Genomic DNA, 26,142 nt, shown 5'->3' on the forward strand with positions numbered 1-26,142 from the left:
CAAGGGCCTGTTTAAATTAGAAACCAAATAGTATTTCAGGGATGCCTCAGGCTTTCTTGTGGAGAGGGTTCTTCGCAACTCTTGCCAGTTACTACTTGGTGGTCCTGCCAATCCTTGCTAAGTTTCAAAACAGAAGTTGCTCAAGCTGGAGCAGCGCTGTGAGCTCGGCAAATGCAGCTGGACGGAGCGAGGCCCGGCTTAGCCAGGCACAGTGCACTAGGACAGGGACAGGGGAGCGGCACTGGCCTAATTGTTAACATTCCTCCTCTGCAAGACTTCTGATATTTATTTAATAAGCCTAGCCTCATAAAGTCTAAACAATTTAAGCAATCAAGTGGTAGCTGATGTGTATGTGGAGATAGAGTGGAAGCCAGACTAAGTGAAGGGTGAAATGCTTAATTTCTGCCTGTGCAAAGCTTTATGTGGCAGTTGCAGATGAAGTAATACCTCAGGCAGTTGTGCCCAGGAGTGGAATGTACATTGTGAGTGCCCCAGGAGCAGCACTTCAGGCCAGGTTTGCACAGCCATGCTACTGTTCAGGTGTACATCACCTGACAGCTGCTGTGCTCCTCTGGGCCAGTAAGTAATACTGAACTCCAGTCTGGGATCTCTTGCCAGTGGCAACAAAAATGGGGGATGTGGTATTGCTGTGTTGTCAGAGGGAGGAAAGGCAGGTTGAGCAGAACTGGCTGAAACATGCAGCCATTCCCACATCCAGCACCATGTTTGTAAACAGGCATGCCTTCACAGGTAGAAAGGAGTGAGCATCTGGGCCCTGTCTGGAGGTTTGTTCTGTTCTGTGGAGCTGTTGTCGAGTATTTTAATATTAAACGAAGAAGAAGCACCATTACATCGATTAGTATTTCATTAAGAATGATTTCCAGCTTACAGTGGAGCGAGGACATAAGGTGACTGGGTGTTAAACTTCATCAATGGGATGAAGAGGTCTGAAGTTCAAACTGAAAATGAGACTTCTTGGAGTGGACATGGGTCAAGGGAACAAAAATGAATTTTGATGAACCTGGGAGATGGCTTTTGTTGAAAAGAAGGAGCAACAAAATGTGTGATGTTTCTATACTTCTCAAGAAAAAAAATATCTTTAGAAAGAAAAACATGATCTTTATTTCAACTCATCTTTAAAACACACGAAGGAAAGGCAGTGCAGAAAAGGAGAGTATTTTTTGCGATTACATTTTCAATGTTCTCTCATTAATGGTCTTTATAGTAAGAGGTCGTTTGCCATGTTGGATTGAAAGAGATCCACTCTGCATAGTTTTAGAGTAACTTTGTTAATGTTCTTTGGATAACTTCTGCTTATCATCTCAAGGCTTATTGGCCATAACTACATTGTGAGCTGAATACATAGGTTGTTACTGCATTTGCAAACAGTTCAGCCTAATTACATTCATCTAAGTACCAATTTTACAGCTTTGTCTGTGGTGGCATTACAGACCTTGAGGGAGCAAGCAGGCAGGCACCCTGCACATACCTCTCTCTCAGCATGGTGATTTACTGCCTCTGCTGCCTTTTACAGCTGTGTGCTGGCTAATGTCCCTTCCTGGCTGGTTAGCTTGTTTCAGTCCTGTAATGCTACATCCTCAGTGTGGAATCTGCCTCTGATTTTGCCACCAGACTGTAAAATGGCCTATGGTTTTTCTAAAGTTCTTTTCCCATCTTCCCCATGGTCACCGTGTGCTTAGAAAAACACAGGTGGACAGGGATACTTGCCTTTTGACCCTTTTCTTTTTGACTAGTCTGTGTTCTTTGACCATTCTCCAAGGCTTCTCTTGAGTTTTGTTTTGACCTGACCTGATGGCTGAAAGCTTCACTGTAAATTATTATTTTTGACAGTTATGACAGTGATATTCCACCCTCCCATAGTATCCTCTGACCTGCAAGTATCAGAATGCACAGAGATGTGCCTAAAGTGTCACAAAAGAATGCACATCACATGTATCTGTGAATTAGTTCAGATAAACAATGTACACAGAGTACAGTAAGAATACAGTATCTCAAGGAGAAATGGCAAGCACCACTGATTAGAATATTTACAAGGAGAAAGGATTTCTGAATATTTCTGATTATGGAGCCAGTGCATTAAAATAGTACAGAGTAACAAGTTGCCGTTTTTCTGTAAGCTACTGAGATGCATAGTAGGTGGATTCAACTAATGACATCAACAAAATGTTGGTTATTGGGATGGAAGGGTTTGAAGTGAACAAGGAGGGTGGGAGGAAGACAGCTACGAGAGCTGAGCATCTAAACAAGGATACTCTTAAAAGCATCTGCCTATGGCGGGTCTTGTGGAGACTAAATAGTTGATTTTTTTTTTTTACAGAACAAAAGGGAAAAGGGGCCCTGTGGCATCCTGGTTGATACCAGCTTACACTGCTTGATGTGTGAGAGACAATGGTTTGAGAACTCTGTCCTTGTTTCCTTTGTTTTCTCACCAGTTCATATGTAAACAGAATAAAAGCATCATCCTGTACCCTGGCTGAAGGTTCACGTGTTGATATTTTTTCAGGTGGAACTTGCAGAAATTTGCACAAAGAGCGAACGTTACATTGGCACAGAAGGTGGAGGAATGGACCAGTCGATCTCTTTTTTGGCAGAAGAAGGAACTGTATGCGGATCTCTGTAATCTAAACTAACAATGGAATATTAATTTATGCAAACAAAAAATACCTTCATAGGTATCTAGCAGAAAGACGAGATGAGAAACTGGAATACCTTAGGAAGAAGTATAAACACCACTGGTGTACAAATGAAAGCTGAATTAAATGTATAAACTTGTGTAAAATCAAGTCTGTCAAGTTTGAGTAAATAAGATGAGGAAAATGACAAATGGCAAGAAGGGGGAAGGAAAAGGTGTGCTCCAGAAGAGCACCAGGTTCCACACCATTTGGCTAATTTCATTGCTGAACTTAGAATGTTTCCCATATAATGAAATCTGAATGGTCGGCATGCTTTGTATTCAGTGAAAATGGGATAATTATTACAAAAATGCTTTCTTGAAAATTCTTATAACCAAACAGTTCTAGGAAGTTTTGCCAGGTTCAGTTACAAAGACAATGGAGACTTTTTTACACTAGTTTTGCTAATTCCAGACAGTTCTGTGGCTGGATTCTGATGTAGAAGGCATTTAGCTGTCTTAAACGTGGTGACAGAAGGTGGACTAGCTCTGATAAACAGGACCTGCCAAGTTATGCATGAGTGCTCACAGTGGGATTTACAGGAGTTCATCCCTGTCCCAGAAAATGTGCAGGACTGTGACTGTTCAAACCTCAAACCTCTCTAAAGACTTCTATTGAAATTAATGTAGCATTTCACAAAAACCTTGACTTTCCTTATGGTTATGGTATTATATCTCTACAGCTTTTGTTCCTGAATGCCATATCTTGGAAGAGCTTACACAGAAAAAACCTATTTTGTAGAATTACATCAAACATTTAATGCGATCATGAGACACATGTATTTTCAGTTTCACATCACCTGCACCTACTCTACACCTTCCCTTCATATTTATACTGTTAGTAGTAAACATACAGCTACATGAATAATGATATTTTTCTGGCATGCACACAGATGGTCATGTAATAGAGGTGGTGATCAAAAAGACAATATTAGAAAAGATTAGGAAAGAAATTGTGAACAAACCAGAAAATATCCTTGCTTCAGTGTACTTGCAACTGAATGCAGGTCTGGCCTCTCTCAAAAAATATACTAGAATAAGAAAAGTACAGAAAAGGGCATTGAGGTTGGTCAAAGCTATTTTTTTATATGAGCATTGACTGAATAATTTAAAACTTTCCAGCTTGGAAAACAAGAAGCTTCGAGGGTGATACTTTGAAGCTTTGTAAAACCCCTAAATGAGTAACGAGAAGGTAAATGGAGAATTCCATGTTTTTCATAACTGAAGAACTAATAGAAACACAATGACATTAGCAAGCAGCTTGTTAAAAACAAACAAGGAAGTTTGGTTTGGTTTTTTTTTCCAAAACATTCATTGTTAAATTGAGAAATACCGTACATTGTGGAAGGCAGAAGTTTTAAAAGGATTCAAAAAAGACCTTCTTGGATGGACTATGAGAGTATTAGCCTATTTGTAGCTATTAAACTTAATAGTTGGATGTTTCTTCTAGTGTAAGTATAACCATTGTAATCTTTGCTTATGGAAAGCTAGAAAATTATACCCCAAATAAAGATTACTTTGTGTATGTCCTATTTTTATATTCCCCTTAAATAGCCATTTATGGCTACTGTTGGAATCAGGACACTGGACCAGCTCAGTGGTGCATTCTGACCTAATGTAGCAGTTCTTAAAGGGTATATTGAAATGTAAGCAAGTCTGTCTGTCTTGATAGTAATTCTGTGACGTGGTCCAGAATCTCAATGGCAGGGAGCAACACACATGCTGTACATAATGTACAAGCAGATTTGTCATTGTTTATTTAGCACTTGAGCTGCTCAAGGAAACTCTCTGGGGATGAGCAATGCCAAAACCAGTAAGATGTCCCTGCTTGCAGAGTTGCAGCCTATTCTAAGAAGCCAGAGCAGGGCACATGATTTACAACTTATCCCAATGAAAAACCAGATGTGAATTTAATCTCTTGATTACATTACATCCTGAATTATTTAATTAATGGATGCCTAGCTTATTCCATGAAAAGGTCACAAATGCTGAGAACATCTTACTAGCCTGTGTAAGCATCTGTGAGGCAAGACAGTCTCTTATGTCAGAAAGAGACAGTAACTACATTTTTATATGTAGTTTTATTTAATTTCTCTGATTGTCCATATGTGCCATGATCACTGTCTCCAGTGAGTCCTAAAATGTGGTACTATCCTGTACCTCAGTGAACTAATCTTGCTGTAGTGGAAAATCAGAAGCCTGAGGGGTAGATGGACATTGATGAAGGGACAGGGAATGTGAAGCCCCTTGTTTCAGTGGCACGCACATCAGCTTCAGCCAGGCCTGGGACTTTTCTGTAGATCAAAGAAAAACTGTTGTCTTGAACAGGCAAGAAAAATAGGTTGGGTGGGGTTCTGTGAAATGTTGAAAAAACCCAAAGACTTAATGGAAACATTTTAAAATCCAGCTACAGGGAAAGGTCTGAAATGTATGTGTAGCTTGACCAATGAGGTTAAACCTCTTTTCTCACTGTTTCCTGTCAGCTTTCTTTCCTTAACTGTCTCTGGATTTTCAAGAGAAAAAACATGCAAATTTGCATTTGATTTATAGAACTAAGTGCACTGTTAGCTAGTAGTAAATTAAAACTAACCATTCATTTTTCTTTCAATAGGCCAAGTTGATAGAGTTCAATCCACTGAGGGCAACTGATGTTAGACTTCCAAGTGGAGCAGCGTTTGTTATTGCAAACAGTTGTGTTGAAATGAATAAAGCAGCAACTTCTCATTACAATATTCGGGTAATGGAGTGTCGGCTGGCTGCAAAGGTAAGGCATGGCTTATGTCAAACCCTAATGAAACCTTCAGCTAAATATGTGCTTTTTTCCGCTGCTGACCAAGTGTGTCTTTAACACCTGGATAGGTGCTGCTTTAAGTATAATTTTTCTTTCCAGAACCAGACACCTCCATCTGCAGGAGCCGAACTCCTGCTGAGCTGAATGGAAGTGCAAGGATTGTGCCCTTGTATAGAAAATTAAAGCTTTAGTTGTATTAAATTTATTTTATATTATATTTCAGTGGAGGAAATAAGTCTATTTTTTAAAAAAATATTCTCAGTTAAGAAGATAGACTGTTTCTAATTAAAGTTGAATAATGACAAATAATGGAAAGCAACCAGTACAGTCACTTGTTTATATGTATATATGGCAGTAGATGTGTATTTTCTAGGATTTAGAGAACATCAAAGCTACTAGTTGGAGACTTGGAAGTAATACTGGAAATGCTGAGTAGCAGCATGTATGTCAGTGTAACATTAAAACCCAGGCTTGAATCAAACCCCAACATTTATGTTGTACTGCCAGTTTACATCTTGAAATCAGCTCTAAAATATATGGAAATTAACAGGAAAAATCTAAATTCTGCTTTACATGGGGATTTTGTACATTTAGGAATATATAGATGATTTGAGCTTTTTAAGAGAAGACAGTGCATTTTTCTTTGATGAGAGTAAATGAGTAAGCGTAAAGACTCACTGCAGTTATTCCCAACGTAGTGTCCTGTGTGAAAGAACAGAATTTGTGTCACAAAGTCTAGAAGAAAGTTTTGAAAACCAGTGTGGAAATCCTTGCCACAAAATATTTGGCCAATATCTGATCAATATTCAGAAGTACTTTGAACGTCTATTGGCATCATGATTCCATAAAACAGTGGTTTTGGGTTTTTTTAAGTCTTAGTTACTGCTAAAAAAAATAGTTGGAGAGATGACAGATACTGACAAAATGTATTCTAAAATAATGTGTTGAGATATTTTTTGAGGAGGGAAGCTAAACTTCAGATGACTTTTTAAATGGGCTATAAACTCAAGTATAAAAAAACATCCTGCATTTTGGTTGTGTGTAATATGCAGTAAAACCAACGGCCATAGTTAAAGCTGTTGTCACTGAAGTTAATAAAAATATTCCTGTGCCACTGAGTAAATGAAGATAAGGACCTGTGTATGTGTATAACTGATAAACCTCTAACTTAGGGTGGCTAATTGACTAATTTATATTTTTTAGGAAGAGCTTCTTTTGGAAATTCTTTTTTTTGCATAAGAATTAGAGAGCCTTCACAGATGATCTATTGTAAAAGGCAAAGAACAACGAGTACATTAAGCTGTAAGAGTTTTTGAAGTATTGTTCTATATACCAGCTTTTGTGAATTGATTCACAGTTTTATAAATTGCTTTAAATTATTAGTTCTGTGCAATAAACTATGAAGGTAGTAAGGAAAGATAGGTTTTTTACATTCCTGTTAGCTATGATGCAATCTCTAAAAAGGTACTTTTAGCAGATGCTTGATTGTAAGGAGACTAACAATGTACACCTGTCTGTTTTTAAACATGTGCTACCCAGATGGAAAGTTGCACACACTATAAAAATACATTGAGCCAGGAAAAGACTGTCTTTAGGAAGAGGTCACAGTGGGGTGAAGGAGGGCAGGTATGTAAGTGGAAACAGGGAGTCTTTTAAGCACCATTAAGCTAATGGAACTATGAAATAACATGCTGGGCCTTACAATAATGCCTTAAAAGAAATTCTCATTGTAAGTGCCTTAGGATGGGCTTTTTCCTCCCCCTTTCTGCTTTAGGTAATTCTGGAATTTCATACTGCTTGCAGAAAGCTCTATGTATGCAAAGTTGCCAACACAACATATCCCTACTGGCATTAGTATAGAACATTTTGGTATCAGTCTGTCCTACAGCAAGCGAGCTCTTGGTCATCCTCACGAAATTTTCTTTCTTAGATTCTGTTCCTATCCCTTCCCTTCTGGAGAGTCATTCTTTTGCTCTGTTCTTTTTCCCCTTTCTCTATTCCTGTAGCAGCCTCTGAGTACTTCCCTGCACTCTGTTAGTGTGTTTAAAGACACTCATTTTCTGCAGAGCACTCGCGGTTCCAAAGGGAATGCACTCGTACCTGCTCCCTCCGGCGGGGGCTGCGGGAGCGCTGTGAGTGCCGTGCTCTGCCCCGCGCCACGTGTGGGTCCCTCCTCTGTCAGCTGAGCCTGTGCCAGGAATGTCTGCAACTGGAATGCCATGGAGTTCATCAACTCATGTTTGTTAAATGTAGAAAGATGCTCAGAAGGCATTGCAGAAATGTAATGAGTAAGATGTTGCTACAGAAGCATTCCTGGACTTATTCCTAGTCAGACTTTGTTTTATTTATATTCGTCCCATCGTTTACCAAGTATGTTTTTCTCTCAGTTACTTACAGTGCTCCAGTGTGCCTGTGTTGAACAATAAAGGACAATAAAGCTCACAGATGCTGTATCCTGGCAGTTAAGAGCCAGCTGCATAATGTCCACATCTTTAATCCATATAGTCAGAGATCATCAAGAAAATATCCAACTGTGGAAGCACTTTTGGGATTACTTTTGTACATTAAAGAGATGGGATTATTTTCCCCATTTCTATTCTGCATCCATTACAACGTGAGCTGCTGCAGCTAGGCTGTTTTCACAAACCATTTCTGTTGGTTCATGACATTTTCCTCAGGGCTGTTAGAATGGAAGGTTTGCTGGTATCAGGGCAGACCTTCCCAGCAAAGCCACGCCCGCTGGCCCAACAGGGTCAGTGTCCATTGGGAACATTTGACCTGTAAAACCCCAGCCTTGTTAGCTCACCTGAAATACAGAAATGGGAACAGATGTGACAATGCCTGTGGCATATTTCTGCAGGGGATTATTTATTCAAAAAGGAAGTAGAAAAATGTTCGTTGCCTTATAGAACATTACTGTTTATAAATTCCTAGTTCTGTTTAACTCCTGGTAATAAAGTCTAGGGGTTGCTGACTATTAGGATTAAAGCAGAAGGAAAAACATTTCCATTCGTTTAGCACCTTGAAGCAGATCTAAAAAGGTCACAAACGTTCACCAACATGTGAGATATTTAAGTAAAATGCAGAAATAATTGTTACTCTAACTTACCAGTAAGTAAGCTAAAATACAGTGACAGAAAGGCTGTGGAGTTCTAGGTACTCAGAGCCTTTGAAAAGGAGACCAGAAGTGACTCAGTCTTTTACAAGAAAATTTTCTCACCCTGATTTCTGCATTAGGTACTAAACAGTGCTGCTTCTTCCCCTACTACTGAACATACAAAATTATGTTTTAAATGGTGACAGAATTACATGATTAGGATTTTGATTGAATTATTTTTGGTCTGCTCTGATGAGCATCACATAAATTTCAACGAGTCACTAGATGGCACCAAAAGTAGTTAATTTTTAGATACTGTAATAAAACAGAACTGGAAGAGCCCCTGCAAAAGCTTTGTTGGAGGAGAGTGAGGATCTACCCGTGATAGCTGGGCAGTGGGTCTTCTGCCTACATTTCATGCTTTAACTTTGCACAAAGCAAAGCAAATACTTTCCAGACATGTAAGTAAATCCCATGACTTTTTTAACCAGGAAGTTGAATGACTTTGCTGAATGCTTTCAAACCAATCTCGCTCAAAACCAGCGCTTATCGGAAAGAGCAGCCAAACACACTGGGTGAAATCTTGGCCTTGTTGATGAGAGGTTTGAACCCCAATTTGTCTAGAAAAAGGTTTTCACTTCCTGATCTTCCTGCACTGGTTTAAGCTCTTTGCAAACTTACAGCCTGATCTGGCAGACTTGGAAATTGTAGTCTCAGTTTAAGTGGTGCAGAACTGGAGATGTGCCATGTGCTTATGAACATGGTAAAATGATGCTGGTGTGTTCTTGCTAATCTGTGTCTTGCTTTATAGGCAATCTGTTGCAATTAAAGGTGATATGACAGTAGGATCCCACAGTGACCACTTACTATTATTCCATAATTCGTAACATCAAAAATATTTCACCTAGTGAGGAAAGCTGCTTTACTCAAGCATTTTCATTAGGCACATGGGAGCATTAACGCACACAGCAACCTTCCAGGGAAAAGCCTGTTTGACAGATTGCCTTTCAGGATTCTAGTGCTGAAGTAACTACTGTCAATTGCCAAAACATCACAAAGATACACAAAGCATGATATCATTGCCAGCAATGAGGAAAACAGATACATCCATAACTAAAATCCCAGCAACCATGTAGGAATAGAACAGATTCTGACCAGCACATCATAACATTCCTGTAAAGGCTCAAAAGTTCCTTCAAATTGGATATTAAAAGAATGTACTTAAAATTTACTTTAAATTCTAGAGATTGAGAAAGACTTACAGATATTCTCCAAACAAATCTTATCAACCACTTTCATATTTTTAAGGCTATTATGAGCAAGGGTTTCAAAGACAACCTCAGATGTTCTTCAGAGATTCCAAGAGCGTATTGGAAAGGTCAAGCTGAGTTTTAAATGTTAGAGCAAATACTAATAGTACAGAAATAGACTTTTTAAGGACTTTTTGTGTTACAATATCATCGCATTTGTATAAGCAAATGGGATTGTAAAAGGTTAGTAAGTGCTTGAAGTAACAAAGCCCATGGAAGAGGATAAGTCAGTTATTTGATATCACACAGATAATGCCAGTAGGATTTTACAGACAGTATCTGATTTGAGGGAAGAATAGCTGTCATTCAGAGACCTTTTGTAAATAAATAAAATGACTGTCTGCTGCATACTGATAGAAACTAGTTTCTGATGGGTCCCAGTTAAGAATTAAAAGAAAATGCACCTTAACGTTCTAAACAGGAAAGTACAGTATTTTCTGTTTGTTGTTTGATTGGTTTTCTTTTTAATTTCAGCTTCTCTCAAAGTCAAAAGGCTTGGACTGGAAAAAAATGTCAAGACTCAATGATGTGCAAACCAAGCTAGGAGTTAGCCTAGAGGAAATGCTGACCATTGTCGAGGAGGTATTACATCCTGAGCCTTACAGCACAGAGGAAATTTGTAAATGCCTGGGAATTAGCCTGGAGGAGCTGCGCTCTCAGATCCTTAGCCCAAACATGCAAGATGGTGAGCATATATGAAATGGTGGGGGTTACTGTACAATGTTTGGATTATATAAAATCTTTATGCATTAATAAGTAGTGCAAGTGGAAGTCTTGCCAGAATACTCACCCGAACTTTGGTTAGCAAGGGAAAGAATTGCTGTCATCATCAAATGGTGTTTTCAGTCTAACTTTTAACTTAAAAGAAATACAGGAAAACTTTGATTTTGATTGAACTATTTCTAAAGTGATGGGAATAAGCAGATCACTTAGTGTTTTAGATTAGCCTGTGCTGTTTGAATCATTTCTAAATAACCCAGGTTTTATTCTAGGGAAAAAGCCAAAACTAGATGCCCTTGTTAGGCAGTAAGTGTAAAAAAATGAACATTTTGGATGGTTACAGAGTCATTGAAATGAACCCTGTTTGCTCTCACTTAAATGGTGTTAAAGACCAGCATAGTGGGCTTGTGTTTCTGTTTTTCAACTGATAAATACCTGATCACTCTTGAAACAGCAAGTCATCTAAGTCTCTCCAAAGAAAGAAGTTTCTGTCACTACAAATATTTCCTTTTTTTTAGGAAAATGTTGGTGGAGGTGAATAATTTGCTGTTTAAAGTATTTCCCGTGTATTATTGTTTATGATTATACCATACAATCATGGGCATTGTCACACATGGAGTGGATCCTGGATGCATATAGTAGGGTTGCTAATAATACTGAATAGTTGAGAATTCATGAAATAAATCAATTTGCATTTATAACAGGTTTCCAGTTGAGATCAGAATATTTCTTTAAGAACTACACAGAGTCCTTCTTGCTTGTTTCCATTCTGTAGCCTTAATACCTCTATTCTTTTGCAGCTGACTTATATCCGTGCAAGTCCTTCCCAAGACTGCCTTCAGGAATATATACATTTGATGCACATAAATCTGTAATACATCTATCTATACTGACACTTATATTTATAAAATCCATCTCTCTGAAGCGATTGTAAATTTTATACATTGACCAAGGACCAGGTCCTGAATCTGTAACCTGTTTTGCACTCCAGTTTTACCAGACAGTATGAAACTTACTGTCCAATTCCACTGCCAGAGGGGACCAGGATGGACTAGGATATCTTAATCCAGCTTTTTATCTCCATAGAAAAGGGTTTTGGTAAGTCTGTGCTGTCTGTACATGAGGAATACACTGAACCATGTACCTCCACTCTGCAACATTTTCATGGGAAACTACAAGGCTGTAAATCTCTTACACCGTCCCTGCACTCTCCCCTTCGCGAAGCAACATGAGACTATTAACTTACAGATGTTTATACTCCTTATACCTGGTTTATAAAACAAAATTCTACAGTTCTGTAGAATTGAGTTGTTTATACAGGTTATCTTGATTTTTTTTAAAAAGCAAAGTCTGGATGAAAATTCAGACATAAAAGCTATAGAAGAAACTCAAAGGAAATTTTATACTGTAGCTCCGAATACCATTTGCAGATGTTTGCTGAACAGAACCTCTTAAACTTGCATGACCATGATTTCATTTGATAAGACCAATTAAAAAGGGTTATGCTGAAAGCCTCTTTGCATGTACAGTATAAAATTAAATAACAGATTTCTCTAAAACATATGCAAAGAAGAAACAAGACAGACACAGGAAAAAAGAATATCAATCCATAATTTGGTTTTTTTGCACACTACACATATTATGTGTTACATTGACTTTGGAAAAGCAGAAGCTGTTTGAGGAAAATACTTCTCTTATTTCCCCTTCTTATTTTAATGACTATGTCTGGCTTCTTCATGTGAGAGAAAGCATACCGTCAAATAAGTAACCTCTGCAGAGAATTTCAGTGTTGTTGAACTTCTTTGTTCAGCATGAAGAGCAAACCATAACATTCAGGGTATCTTTCTTCTTTTGTACATGTTATCAACTTTTTTCATAATGTTAATGGTAGATTAATTACATACAAATTAATATTGATATAATATACTGGATTCTGATTTTTTTCTGTGGCTGAATATATATTGTCAGGAGTTTTAATTTTTTGTTTCATTCAAAGCCCAGTGAACATTACAAATACTGTTTTGTACTGGCATTGTATCTGTTTAAGGATCTGAAAATGCTCTGTAAATATTATTTTTGCCTTAAGTCTTGTTTCCCCTCTTCTACTCCTTCAGTGACACTAACATAAAGTTTTATCAGTATTTAAGGATGATCAGATAAAAACTGTATTTCAAAGAAAAATGGTATGGACAGGCTTTGGGCAAGTCCCAGGCCAGGTCTGGAAGCACAGCAGCTTTGCATCCCTTTTTATAGGCAAGTAGTCCAGGATGTCTGCAGTTCCCACTGCACAGCCCACTTGTTCCCCACATTTGCAGAAGTACAGATGGAATATAAAGCCTCTCTAAACTTCTTGCACTTGTTCCTTGGCCAACTGAAAATCCTGAGTTTAAAGCTCCCTTGCAAATGTTTACACATGGATTGCACTTGTGGCTTCTGAACATTTCTAGAAAAATAATATTTATTACTTTTTAAGGTGCACTGTGCCATAATTTTGGCTTGGACTTGAGTGCTTCACAGAACATGTAGTGTGTGGTGATTGTGGGACATTAAGTATTTATAAGCTTCACCACAAAAGGATATTCTCCTGTAAAACACTGTATTTCTTTAACCATGAAATGTTTTTTCTTCTTAAATGAGGTATTTGCAAACTCGTTTTTCCTTTCCATGTATAAAATTGTAATCTAATTTTGACATCTAAACCTGGGAATGAAATTGCCATGGGAAGAGCAGGCATCCGTTAGCTGTGTGGGTTTGACTGTTTAGCTCCTATTTGTCCCCTGGAAAGAGACTCATAACTCTGTGCTGCAGCTTCAGTGAGTGGTGCTTGAATAGCCTTTTGTGGGTGTTGATGGTGATCTCAATGCAGGAACAGTTTCCACGTTCCCTGCACACACAGGGGAAGGGGGAGGGGTCTCGAGTGTCCTGTCAGTGGCTCTGGGACACATAAAGCTCTTCTGCACCAGTACATGTCCTGCAGGAACAGAAGTTACCTCCAAACTGGTAGACCTAAGACCACTTCACAGCTTAAGGACCAGGTGCCTATTTCAGCCTTGCCCTGATCCATGTTATGGAGGAATTTGGGAACTTACCATTCCCTTCCACTAAAGCCAAGAGGTGGCTCCTCCAGGCAGACCCCATAGCTGGAGGATGCAGGTCTGTGGGACGTGCCACAGGCACTGAGTATCGGGGTTAGTTGGAAAAGCCTTGTTAAGCCAGCATTCCTCTGGATAAAAAATCACTTTAAACCCCTAGTTGTCATAATCTTGAAACAGGTGTTTGCTAAATGGGTCACCGAACCCAGAGATGACTCGTCCCCTGGTTATTTTCAGAAAGTCAGATTGCAAACAGTTACTTGAGCAGTCCCAGCAGAGTAACTGCTCCCCACTTCAAGTAGGGGGTTCACAATCTGGCTCAAATTAAAGCCATCTGGCAGCATTTTCTTATATACATCATGAGCCAGAACCCTTCACCCTCATCATGTTCAATCAGCAGGATGCCTAACAGAGAAGGGTACTATTCCACATGAGGAATGGTGGTGGAAACTGTCCCCTACATGATTTCACATCGGTGAGTTTTTCCGGTTGTAAATCTGTAACAGTCCCATCAGCCATGTGTGGCTCATTAATCTACAGGGAAACGTATCTTAGCAAGCTGCCAAAGCAGCTAGAAAAAATATATAGCCTGAAGAAGTTGGTCTTTAGCTAAAGGTCAGATAGAATTGTGCAGGAAGCCTCTAAAGAAAGGAATCTGCTGAAGTTGAAGTTGTAACAAATAATATGAATTGCTAAGAAGCCACAAGGTTTACTTAGAAAGACAAAAATCCCTGTTGATGGAGTAGACAGGTTTGCACAATCTTTGTAAAGCTAAAATTAAAAATATGACCATACAGCTGAAAATCCATGGTAAACATTTCTGTTATATTTAGTTAAGCCACAGCTATTTGGAACTAATAGCCCAGATTTTTGTTTATTTAGAAATTTTATACGGATTTTGGACAAGCTTTCATTAATGTTTTTCTGCTGGGTCTTATCAACTTGGAAGGTTCTTGCTCCAGTGTGAGCTGTTGGTGCCCTGGAAAATGGCACTGTTCTTTCAAGGGCATTTGGTTGTTTGTAAGTGAATTGAATCTACCTGTTTATGGGTGACATAACAGAAATCCTGCAGAGGAACAAAGCTGGGGTTTCAGAAAACTTTGAAATATGTTGAAGTGGAAGTAACCTGGCCCTTCGTACAGTTTACTGAATTAGAAAAGTATATTTACATTTTCAGTTTAATTAATTACCAATTTTGAGACATTATCACATGCTTTTAAGAATCTGCTTTTTTGCTCTCCTATGGAGCACCACAGAGGGTGAGACCATCCAACCTAGTCCTGTGCAACACTGCAAGGGATTCTTTGAGGGCTTCAGCGTTTCCTCTTTCAGAGCACTCCAGCCCGAGCTCAAATATAAACCAATCAGGAGCGGGCCTTCTGGTTTTGTTACTTTTAACAGTGACAGAGTATGGCTTAGGAAATCAGTCCTTTTTAATTGTCAAAAAATGTGACCTTATGAAGCACAGAGATTCTGATAAGTTTCTTCTAAAATCACAGCCTCCACAGCGCTCTGACAAGTCCCATTAATTCAGACTTTATGAGGAGCTAATACACTGGCTGTGATGTAGCAAGGAGATTCCAATATAGATGCAATTTTGGAAATATCATGTGTGCTCTGCTACCCTCTATTATATAGAGACAGTTGGTTGGACTACCCATCCAAACAGAAGAGATAGAAGAGAGTTTCTGTATTATCAGAGGTATTTAGTGTTGAAAGCTCTAAATACGTGAATCATTTCATTATTTAAGACTTAGTACAGAGGTGTTTGCCCTGAAGATAGTTTTGCCTGAACAGTACACTGCCAGAGAAGAAATCAAGCTATAAAAAAAATTTTTTAAACACAAACATAATTTTGAAATAAAATGCTGCCTGTAACCAACCAATAGCCAACATACAGATCAGCCTTTAAGCGATGCTGACTTGGTAAGTGTCCCCAAGGGAGTCTGCAAACAGCCAGCCCTCTTCCTCAGCCCCGAGCTGCCTGGAAGGGTGTGTTCCCAAGGAGAGGATGCCAGTGTGAAGGTAGCTCGTTGTGCCCTGTGCTGGGAGGCTCTCTGGGAGCCGGCACTGCCGCGGGCACAGCTCAGCCCTCCTGGCTGGAGCCCCGTGCCCATCCCGCTGCCAACTCCCAATGTGCCGAGCACAGCACAACCCCAGGGATGTTTAAGGTAATCTGGCCAGGAGAGCGTTGCTCTACCAAAGGGTGGTCTCTGAATCAATCACAGCCTTTGGCAAGTGTGTTGCCCGACAATTGAAACCAGACATGTTTTCAGTTCATTCTTTGGTTACTACTGTTCAATGGTGATTTACAAGAGAGTGTGAGCTATGGCAATCTCTCACGCAACTTTAGATATTCCCTAAACGAATGCACATTTAGAAATCTCCTTGCTCTAAAACAATGGCTTATAAGAAAAGAATATTTAAAGAGAAACCATCCTTAAAAATAGGCCAAGCTGCCTTTCTTCAACATTCAAAAATACTGAGGCACCACTCTGCAGAACACAGCGCAACCAACTCCAGCAGCAATAAAATCAGAAACCAAAGATGCTCTTCCTGTGTGATACTCTCAAGTCCATGTTTCTGGGGGGCACTAAAATTTTCTCATTTCTGTCCTAGTTTGAAATGCATTCAGAAGGCTTGTTCGAAAGACAAGCACACAAGGTTTCTCAGTAGCAGGCTGTATTGAATTACAAAATAAATAGGAGCAGAAGCAATATCAGCGGTAGCAGAACATTGCTATGTTTAATGTTTCTCTCTCATTTTAGACTACTTGTGTCTCTCTCAGCATTGTATTTTTAGCATTTACAGTTGTGAAATCCTCTGGAGAAATAAAAAGGAATTACAGAGGTGCTGATGAAGTTTTAGTCTGTAGGGGTTGCAGTCTGGAGTGTACATATGAGAGATTCATACTGGACATAATTTTATTTCCAGTCTTTCAAGGAAGATTTCTACATATACTTGCAAATGTGGATTGCTGAAAGTATCAAAAGTGGTTCCAGAAGTTGGTCTTCTCCACAGAACAGCCAAGTAGGAACTCCATGTGTCTGGGTCAGACAGCAAGTTCTATTTTAAATACAGGCCTCATCTCTCTTCTCCTTTTACCTCTATTTTCAGCCATTTTTGAAAGTAAGAGAGGAGATGAAATGAGGAGAGATACCTTGCTCTAAAGGGCAGTTTACATGTAGAAAGAAAATGAGGGATGTTCTGAGGTGCTCTAACAAGGGTGTGCTGAGATGAATAAGGAAACACAGTACTCCATAGAGGGTAAAGTCCACTCATCTAATATTTACCACCCAAATAGCTCAAGCAAACCAATTTAATCATAAATTAAATCATGTCATGCATGCTTTTGGTGAACAATACTTCCTTAATAGTAGCCATGGTATTAAAGCAAACAAGAACTATATTGGGAGAGGGAAACAATGAACTACAACATGAGCTTGGAAAAGGCAGATCAATTCTCAGATATTAGTCACAAACCAAACCCTCCTGTAAATCCGAGTGGCTTGCAGAGCCCTTAGCCACAGCCATCTCCTTCCTTTTTAGGCTCCGTTATGCAGGCTTGATTGAGGTCTCTGATCCTGATGGCCACACAGGTTTGGGTGCCCCCCCAACCCTTCCCAGAGGAATTGCTTTTTCATGGACAATAGAAAAATTTAGGCAAAATTCTTGCACTAGTTTTTGATTATAGTGGGTCAGTACTAAGCAGTACCTGTCTGGGCTTGACATCTCTTCACATCCACACAGGCAGCACTAACGCTCTGGCAAGTAACATATCCCAGAAATAAACCCTGAAAACCAAAATGAAAGCACCTGTGCTCTTCACTGTACCTTTAATCTGGTATTATTTACAGTCAGGGTGAGCCTGTATCTTTGAGAAAATGTTTGAGAGGGTTTTGTTACCTGTGCATCATGAAATAGGGATAAGAGTTTTGTTACTGTATTAAAAAAAAATTAGGTGGTGGTTTTGTGGTTTGTTGGGGTTTTTTTCCTCCAGCAAAGGTCTGTCTGCACAGTTCCATAATTGCTGCAGATTTGGCCTGGAGCAGTCACAGCCACACACCAGGCCCTGGACCAGCAGGTGCTGCCTGATGGCTGCCTGCAGGGTATGGGGGACCCTCCAGGTGTTCTCCTGCCTCTGTTCTGAAGCTATTTGAAAACTGAAAGTTTTAGATTAGTGCCCTAATGCTGTTGCTGCCAACTCTTGAAGTCGTGCCTTGCCTTTGCAAAGTAAGAGGAGAGACTGGGCCTGTTCAGTGATACAGCAAATAACCAGAGTGTGTGCATGAGGTTACTAACATGAAAAAAATGTGGGCATTGCATTCTGATAAACTCTAAACAGTATTTTTTATTAGGGCTTTTAAAGAAGATATAGGTGAGCTTTTGAAGAAGACTTTTAGCCTGGAGAGTTCTAATATAAAATATGAATTACTAAAAAAAATAATTCTTCTGTGGTTTTGTGTGTTCCTTTTCTAGTGAATATTAATGCAGTTTTCCTTCTGTTTAGTTTGCACCTTTAAGCCATACCAGCGTGCAAAGCACGTGTACAGTGAGGCTGCCAGAGTGGTGGAATTCCAGCAGATCTGCAGCGCAGCACCTGCCAATGCACTCCAGCTGCTGGGGGAATTAATGAGCCAGAGCCACATCAGCTGCAGGGACATGTTCGAGTGCAGCTGTCCCGAACTGGATCGGCTGGTCGACATCTGCCTGTAAGTTCTGACCACAAGGAAGAGCAATCGTCTGTGGAGAATAGTGTTTGAATTGATGAGAAAATATGACATCCTTGGCTATTGCAATCTTAAAATGAAAGTATTCTTGTCTCTTATTACAAAATTAATCTCCCGCAGGGACATTACATGGTCAATTGTTTCCCTGCTGACATCTGTGTAATACTTTCAGATGAAAGCTTCAGTTTATGGCTTTATTACAGATTTTGCTTTTGGACTGACTCATCATCACAAGTGTTACGTTAGACTGTTGGCTGTTCCTTTTTAAGTTGTAGCAGAAGTCATAACTGGTTTTCTTAAAACATTATTTTACTTGTTCTATTTGAACTCTTTTACTTCTTCTGTATTTCTTAGAGTTACAGCGTTATAGAATGATTTAGGCTGGAAGGGATTTATAGATCCTCTAGTTCCAACCCCCAGCCATGGGCAGGGACACCTTTCACTTGGCCCATCCATCCTGGCCTTGAACACTTCCAGGGATGGGGCATCCACAGCTTCTCTGGGCCACCTGTCCCAGTGTCTCACCACCCTCATAGGGAAGAATTTCTTTGCAATATCTGATCTAAATCTGCCCCCTTTGTTTCTTAACCATTTCAGTACTGCTGCCAGGTCAGCTGCAGGGCATAAGCTCTTCTACAATCTCATGTCACCTTGAAATCATAACAATACATAGTGAAATGCTATTTGCTTTTTTTCAATTAAAAATACATTGTCAAGGGTATCAGGTTGGACAGCATTTCACTATTTAAAAGATAAGTGTGTTAACTGTTACAAGGGCTGACAGTGCTTCTCTCTGCACTGTCTGAGCTTTCCCCATATTATTCAGCCTCCATCTCTGCCTCAGCATCATTTTTTTAGCTGGGATTCACTTTGGCCATGATGAAACAAGCCCTCTCAACTGCAAAGCAGATTCCCTGAGTGTCATTTTGTCCCTTCTCCCACCTGCAGGTTGCATGTTGTTTTCATGACTCTGCTACAGGGGAGGATCAGATCTGTATAACCATGTTTTAATATAGATAATAAAAACAAATACTTAGTGCTCACATTCTACACAGTATTTCATCCCTGCCACAGGGTCAGCATGAAACAAAGTACCCATTTCAGTCCCTCCTAATTTCCATTTTTTCCTGGTACATTTAATCACAGGACAGACATGCCAGCTTTGATCTAACTTCATTGCCTATAGAAGGAATTCAGTGGTTAATGATCATTTCAACGGTGACTTGGGGGAATAAACAGCTGCCCCCACCTGATGCTCCCATCACTGCTCCATCCCTGCCTCTGCCCCAGCCACCCTGTCCCAGCTGCTTCCTGCATTCCTATCATGGCTCCTGGTGATATCACCTTCATACTTCTGCTCCTCTGGTATTGTTCCAGCTTCTCCTTGGAGAAGGTTGTACGTAGTTTGGGAAACTCTGGCCTAAGCCGGACTGTTACTGTCCTGCCACAGGGGAAATGCAGGGTGACATAAGTGTTTGCAGGCCTCATGTCAAGAAATGTTATTTCGCTGGCTTTTAGAAGCAAATATCCCATCCCTTCTCTATATATTCCAGCCATGAAGAAAATAAACTGTTTTAATTTGAAGTTAAAAAATAAATTATCACCATCTAAAACTGAAGATAACAAAAATGTGTCTTTACCAGCAATGGCCTTTTTTTTGAAATTAACTAAGAAATTAGTCTGGCTTAGAATGAAAATAGAATTCTACAAACATCAGTTTACCATATGGTTTCTCACTTTTTAAGTTGCAATACCCATTTACCAGGTTTGCAAGTCAAAACAGTCAAATACAGGTGATTATTTGGGTTAGTCTGATTTCTTTTGCAGACAAGATGGAACGGCCTCTGAGGCAGAAAGCTACAAACTTAAAAACTGAACAGAAGACTTTTGGATATTGACAGATTATTTTGCATATGGGATACACGTTCTGTTTTGTGATAAAACACAGAGAAGCCTGATAGCCCTTGGAGAGACTGACAGTGGTTGAGCAGAACAATTCTTGTTCCTTCTCTTGGGAGCCAATCCAGTGTATCACTCACAGGCTGATCAGTTTATTGTATCACAGTGATCACATAATGCAGAAAGCTGTGACAGTCACTCAGCAGAACAATTCCACCAGAGTTATCCCATGGCTCAAAGGGAACCCCTGATCCCCGTGCGAGAAGGGAGGACCATCTCCAGAGTCAGCTAAAGACACAAGCCATGCTCAAAAATCTTGGGCAACAGAGTCTTGATCCTCTGCAAGGCATCAGCACTGCCTGTTCTGAGACACCTCTGACAGGGGAAGAGCCTTAAAACACCTGCACTGTTCCTGGGTGCAGTAACTGCCCAGTGCTGGTGCCTCAGTCAGGAGCATCTGATGACTGCACTTTGCAGGCCTGATGAGCCATTTTAAGGGTCCTCACTTGAATGCCCGCCTTGACTCATTCTGACTGAGGCTGTTCTTGAAACGCTGGCAGAAAACTGTCCTGTCCCACACAGGGGAAAGCAGGCAGGTGTGAACTGGCCAGCCCTGCACTGCCCAGAGGTACCTGTGCTCCCTTCCAGTAAAGCAGCAGGGCTGGCAGGGGCAGCCTGTGCCAGTGCACAGCTCAGCATGGGCATGGAAATTGTTTCCCATTTCTGCTGAGCTCTGTGCTTTCCTGGCAAGTCAGCTGCTGCTCCAGCCAGTTTGGGCATGGGGACACTGCCCTGCAGGCAGTAGCACAGCCACAGAACCCAGAGGAAAGGAGCAGTTAGGATTTTTCTAAATTAAGTTGAAATTTCAGTTCCAGGGCGCAAAATAGTAAAGGAAAAAAGGGATGTGTGTGCCCATGTTACATCAGATTTCTTATTTACCAGCAGAAGAGCCCACAGTGGTGTGATGGGCAGAGCTAAACCCCACAGTGGAGTGCCATTCATGTGAAATGAATTCTAATTGGTGTATTACAATTATTTAATCTGGGTTTTTTTATTACATTCTTTGCACAGAAACAAGTAAATTGATCATTATTCTTTACAATCTTGTCCTATCAAAAGTATTTCCTAAGAAATGTATCTTTCTTCTCTAGAAGTTTAATGTTAAATCCTTTTCTGATTCAGTAATTAGATTTTTGAAAGTGTATAGTTATTCCAGATGAATGCAGCTTAAACCAGCATCTAATTTTTGGAAAAAAGTCTTAACTTTTCTCAAGTTGAACATTAAAAAAGCTAAGGGACATAAAATCACTAGTCACTCTAGGACAATTTGGCTGATGTGATTATAGAAATGGCCAGGAACTGCATAAATTACATTCTTTACTTACGATGATATACAGCTGCCCTGTAGCTTTAAAAAGTGTTTCCAAAAACACATTCCACAGAATTGCCTGAGTCTACTGCTGCTCTCTCCTTACAAGGTTTAAACTGTGAAGAATAATCTGCATATCCAGATGTTTTCTGTTTTGCCTAGATCTTTATGTTTTACTGTACAACCTCTGCCAAGAAAGAAAAGGATCCATACTATCTGTGGTTTTTAGTGCTGAAAACTGTAACCACTAGTTGGTCAGGGTTTTTTTTTCTTTTTGCAAAGACAGAGGATTTGTACTTTTCTCTAACCTACCTCATGCTGTTTTACCTGTTAGTCTTTTAAAGCAGGTAATAGCTGTTAATAGCTGGTTTTCCTGTTAGTCTGTTAAAATAGGTAACAAAGCAAATGTACGAAACAATTAAAGGATAAAAGATTGGATGTGAGCTCCTGAATACGTTAGGTCCTCTTGAAAATCTCTGAGTCCTTAGTCATGCCCATAACTTTCTCTCATTCTCTTGTTCTCCATCTTTTGTTGCTATAAATCCTGACAATTTTTGTGTTCCCAGCCATGCCCATTACATGACAAGAGCTGAATCCTCTCTGATCACCTTTCAAGGATACAGTTTGTACATTACAACCAGGTGCATTATGGTGGCCAAGACAATTCTGCATTTTGTCGAGACTTCTTACCATCACCAGTGATGATTTTCTTACAGCTGCAAAGCCTGCAGTCAGGGCACAATTTGGAAATGCAACAAAACCAAGAAGTCACTGTACAGAAAGAAGTTTGCAGCCCTTTTACAGAGCCAGAAAGGCTTAAAGATGCTATTCAAATGCAACCTAGGCTAAAAAGCAGAATAAGTATAGTCCTCCCCATTTATATAGTTAAGTCTCATCATGTTAACTCCATGCTTTCTGAAAGACTCATAACTTTGAGTATTTCAAATTAACAATATTGCTGTGGGGTTTTTTGCCTCTTAAAAGCATAATTATTTTTAAATGAGCTACTCCAATGTCTTAGTATTTCCATATACCAAACTTTGAGGCTTCCATTTTTACTCTTTTTCTTTTATTCTTCTTTCTTGCCTGCACTACTTATGTTTTTACTCTCACTTGCACCCCTATAAGATAATTCTCTTTTTATCCAGTGAATACTGGAACAAGATATATGAACTCTTCAGGAAGCAAAGGCCAGAACCAGAGGCTGGGAGCTGAGTGTCCCCAGCACAGGGCTCTGGATACTGAGTTTTCTCTCCGTGTGTTTTGTATCCGGGTGCTGCGGCAGAGCCCAGGCAGCACACAGGGTATGTCCCACCCTTGGAATCCACAGTGCCCACTGCCTGGGTGAGTGCCCCATCCACAGGATTGTCTGCTCAGACTCCTCTTCCAAAAGGCATGATTTGGATCCCAGTGCACCAGAAGAGTGTCTGGCCAGGAATCCCACTGTACCAGAGGGGTCTGGCTGAGAACTGAACTGATTAGGACTCGAACGGGATGTTTTCAGACCTGTCCCAAAGACAACCACCTCATGTTTGGTTAAATACCCTCCAGACACCACATCTGCTGCAGAGCAGAATGAGGTGCTCACTGCAGAACTCCTGGAGTACCAGGTACCCAGTTTTCACATCGTTCAGCACTGCCCATCAGGTTCCTCAGCAGGAATCCCCAAGTGTCTGATCATATCACCACATTTGACACTGTTATGCCGCAGTATTTTGAAACACAGTGACTTCAGCTCTGCAACAGGCATATTTGCTGTCTACATTATGCTTTATTTCAACTAAGTATTTTAAAATGTCTCAGTAAAAATGAGGCATGAGCATGACCACAGAGAATTACGAAATCAATAAAAGGTTCAGAACAATTCTGAAGGGAATTCAGTTGCCTACCAAAATAAAAGCCAGACACTATCTGAAACATGAAGTTCTGACTGAGGTAACAGACCAAATGAATAGAGACAGTTGATTTAACAGACACTGAAAAGTGGATGGGGCCTTATGAAGTCAATGGGAATTGAGATGGCAACTGAGACTGGATTGGATCGTGCTCTTTTTAGGAGGTTGCTCCATGGACTAGAAACTACAGAATTGCATCAGAGAATGAGTGGCTTACAGGAATAACAATAAATAAAATAAAACACCAACAGGAAATGCAGAATGAACATAAAATCGAGTCAATATGAAGGGTGGCACCACACAGACACAGTGAAGAAAGTGTTTTTGTTCAAGAAGAGATGTGTGTTTGGAATCAAACACATATGTAAGTACTTGCTTGAAATATGACCTAAACCTTTGCTAACCCAGCACTACACCAGATTCATTTAACATAAAATGCACACATGAAAAATCCCAACAGCCCCCCTCTGAATGGGCTGTCCTTTTCCAACACTACTCACATGATGCTGCCTCTCCCTCTAACATACTCTGGGGCTGATAAATCTCTCCGTGCATGGCTATTGGAAGCACATCAAAAGTATTTATTTGCAAATCAGATTAGATCTCCCATGAGAATAAGATTTCAGATGGGTTTTCTAAGTCTGGCTGGTTCTGTCCTGACTAGGTTAGAAAAGCCCCAAAGACATTTATTACATTACTTTTTCTGAATTCAAGTAAAGATCAGAAACACAGGTAAGCAAACCAATGAAAGTAATTCTACTAAATTCTAATGAGATGGCATCTGAGTCTTGCAGTGTAATGGCATGGGATTTGCTGTAGGACATTTCTGACAGGCCAGTACCTTGAGGCTGGGAATGGTTTATATTTTGGATGTCATTTATTTGTCATTGTTCTTTCTATTTACCCTCCTCATTTAGAACATTTTTTTTCTTTTGGGACTAAATTCTTACTTTACCTCTACTGCTGTCAGTCTCTGAAGTTCATGAGGTCCCCATAAAGAGGGATACCCAACTCTGTCCATTCAGCATAAACAGATGTTTGTGTGAGTTTATTTACACAGAGTGCAGTGACTCTGTATGACTTTTTTGAGTGTTTCTGAACTCTCCTTTTCTTGCCTGGCAAGCTCAGCAGCCCTGCAGAAGCCTGTGAATCCTCAGCATGTTTTAGATCTGTCCTGGAAGAATAGAGCTATTTGTCTTTGCCACATTAGAAAATGGCTTGCATGCCTACATCCTGTGCAATTAGTTTATGAACCCTCTTTTGTTATTTTTGTCATGTATTTCTGTTTTCACTTCTGATGTCTTATGAGTGTTGCTAACACAATTCCTTTCTTCTGCAGCTTTCTTCATCTCAGCTGCACTGTGATCCTTAAAACAGCTGATGCCGAAGCATTACAAAACAGGGTCACTCTTGGAACTGACAGAAATGACTATAGTGAAGTTTAAAGCATCAGCACTATTTTTTGGTCCAAAACTGGAACTGCAGATTGCTGTAGTGTTGCACACAACCAAGTGAACTTCAGAAAAATGAGATCACATGGGAATAGTCAAAGCACATCTCACTTTTCTATATGAATTTTATATATGACAAAGTACCTATTTTTGGTTTATTTTATATGATTTTACTTCTGTTACTTTGTTTCAGGCAGTCTGGGGCCATCGGGTCACGTCTGACTGGAGCTGGCTGGGGTGGCTGCACTGTGTCAATGGTGCCTTCTGACAAGCTGAACACGTTCCTCCAAAATGTAAAAAAAGCTTATTACCAAACGGATGGCCAGAGGTTAGCAGTGGAGAATAATAGTCTGTTTGCTACCAAACCTGGAAGAGGAGCTTTGGTTTTTGTTGAGGCCTAAAGAACGTAAAAATTTTAAAGAAACTATGTGGAGCATTTAGAACTGGCAGTACTTCCCATGCCACAGTAAATGAATGCCTTTTCTGTTTGTATTGTAACGAGCAGTTGCTACTATCAAAATGTATTTCTGAAGAAGCAATTAAAAGAAAAATCTTTGATTATAAAAGTCTTTTTTTTCCATACTAAATACCTATTTCAGTATAAGCATTGATTTACTAAAATCTATTGAGAGGGAAAACCGAAATTGAAATAAAGATGATACTTTGTTACAGTGCTCTCTCTTCTTGTCCCTTTTACTGTCATTAAAGAGGCCGTGGAGCAAAGAGCTGTCTCAGTGCAGGGGGGACCTTGCAGTGTTTGCAGGGCCGTTCACGGCTTGCTCTTTGCAGGTGCTGGGCATTGTTTTGTTTAGCGTGTTCTGTGAAAAAGGAAGATTAAACTGAAACATTCAAAAAATTGGAAGGACCCTGTTAAGCACTGAAATTTTTATACTCTCCAGAAACAGGATAATTACTGTTGTAATTAATGCTCATATGGAGGAGCACCTGCAGGGCAAGTAAGACATTAGGAGTACATTATGTTAAGCAGGAAAACTTCTTTCAGTGACATTTCTTAGGTATATTTGTGCAAGATGACTTGTTAGAAAGTTTCAACAAAAATTAATGTTGTCTGTGAGCTGTAAAATATGACAACCTG

The 26,142-nt window shown here is 39.8% G+C and overlaps 1 protein-coding gene across 2 annotated transcripts in view; it reads left to right on the forward strand.

Moving 5' to 3' along the window:
• The window catches only part of GALK2 (galactokinase 2), a 47,879-nt gene extending 22,162 nt beyond the window's left edge, over positions 1-25,717 (forward strand). For both annotated transcript variants that reach the window (XM_071568634.1, XM_071568633.1), the window contains exons 6-10: positions 2,525-2,623; positions 5,304-5,456; positions 10,365-10,575; positions 18,213-18,414; positions 25,240-25,717. In XM_071568634.1, the coding sequence (XP_071424735.1) occupies positions 2,525-2,623; positions 5,304-5,456; positions 10,365-10,575; positions 18,213-18,414; positions 25,240-25,447 (873 nt within the window). In that variant the 3' untranslated portion in view covers positions 25,448-25,717. The remainder of the gene's footprint in view (positions 1-2,524; positions 2,624-5,303; positions 5,457-10,364; positions 10,576-18,212; positions 18,415-25,239) is intronic.
• The last annotated feature ends 425 nt before the right edge of the window (positions 25,718-26,142 follow it).

Source organism: Pithys albifrons, chromosome 13 (assembly GCF_047495875.1).
Source record: "Pithys albifrons albifrons isolate INPA30051 chromosome 13, PitAlb_v1, whole genome shotgun sequence".
Taxonomy (NCBI): domain Eukaryota; kingdom Metazoa; phylum Chordata; class Aves; order Passeriformes; family Thamnophilidae; genus Pithys; species Pithys albifrons.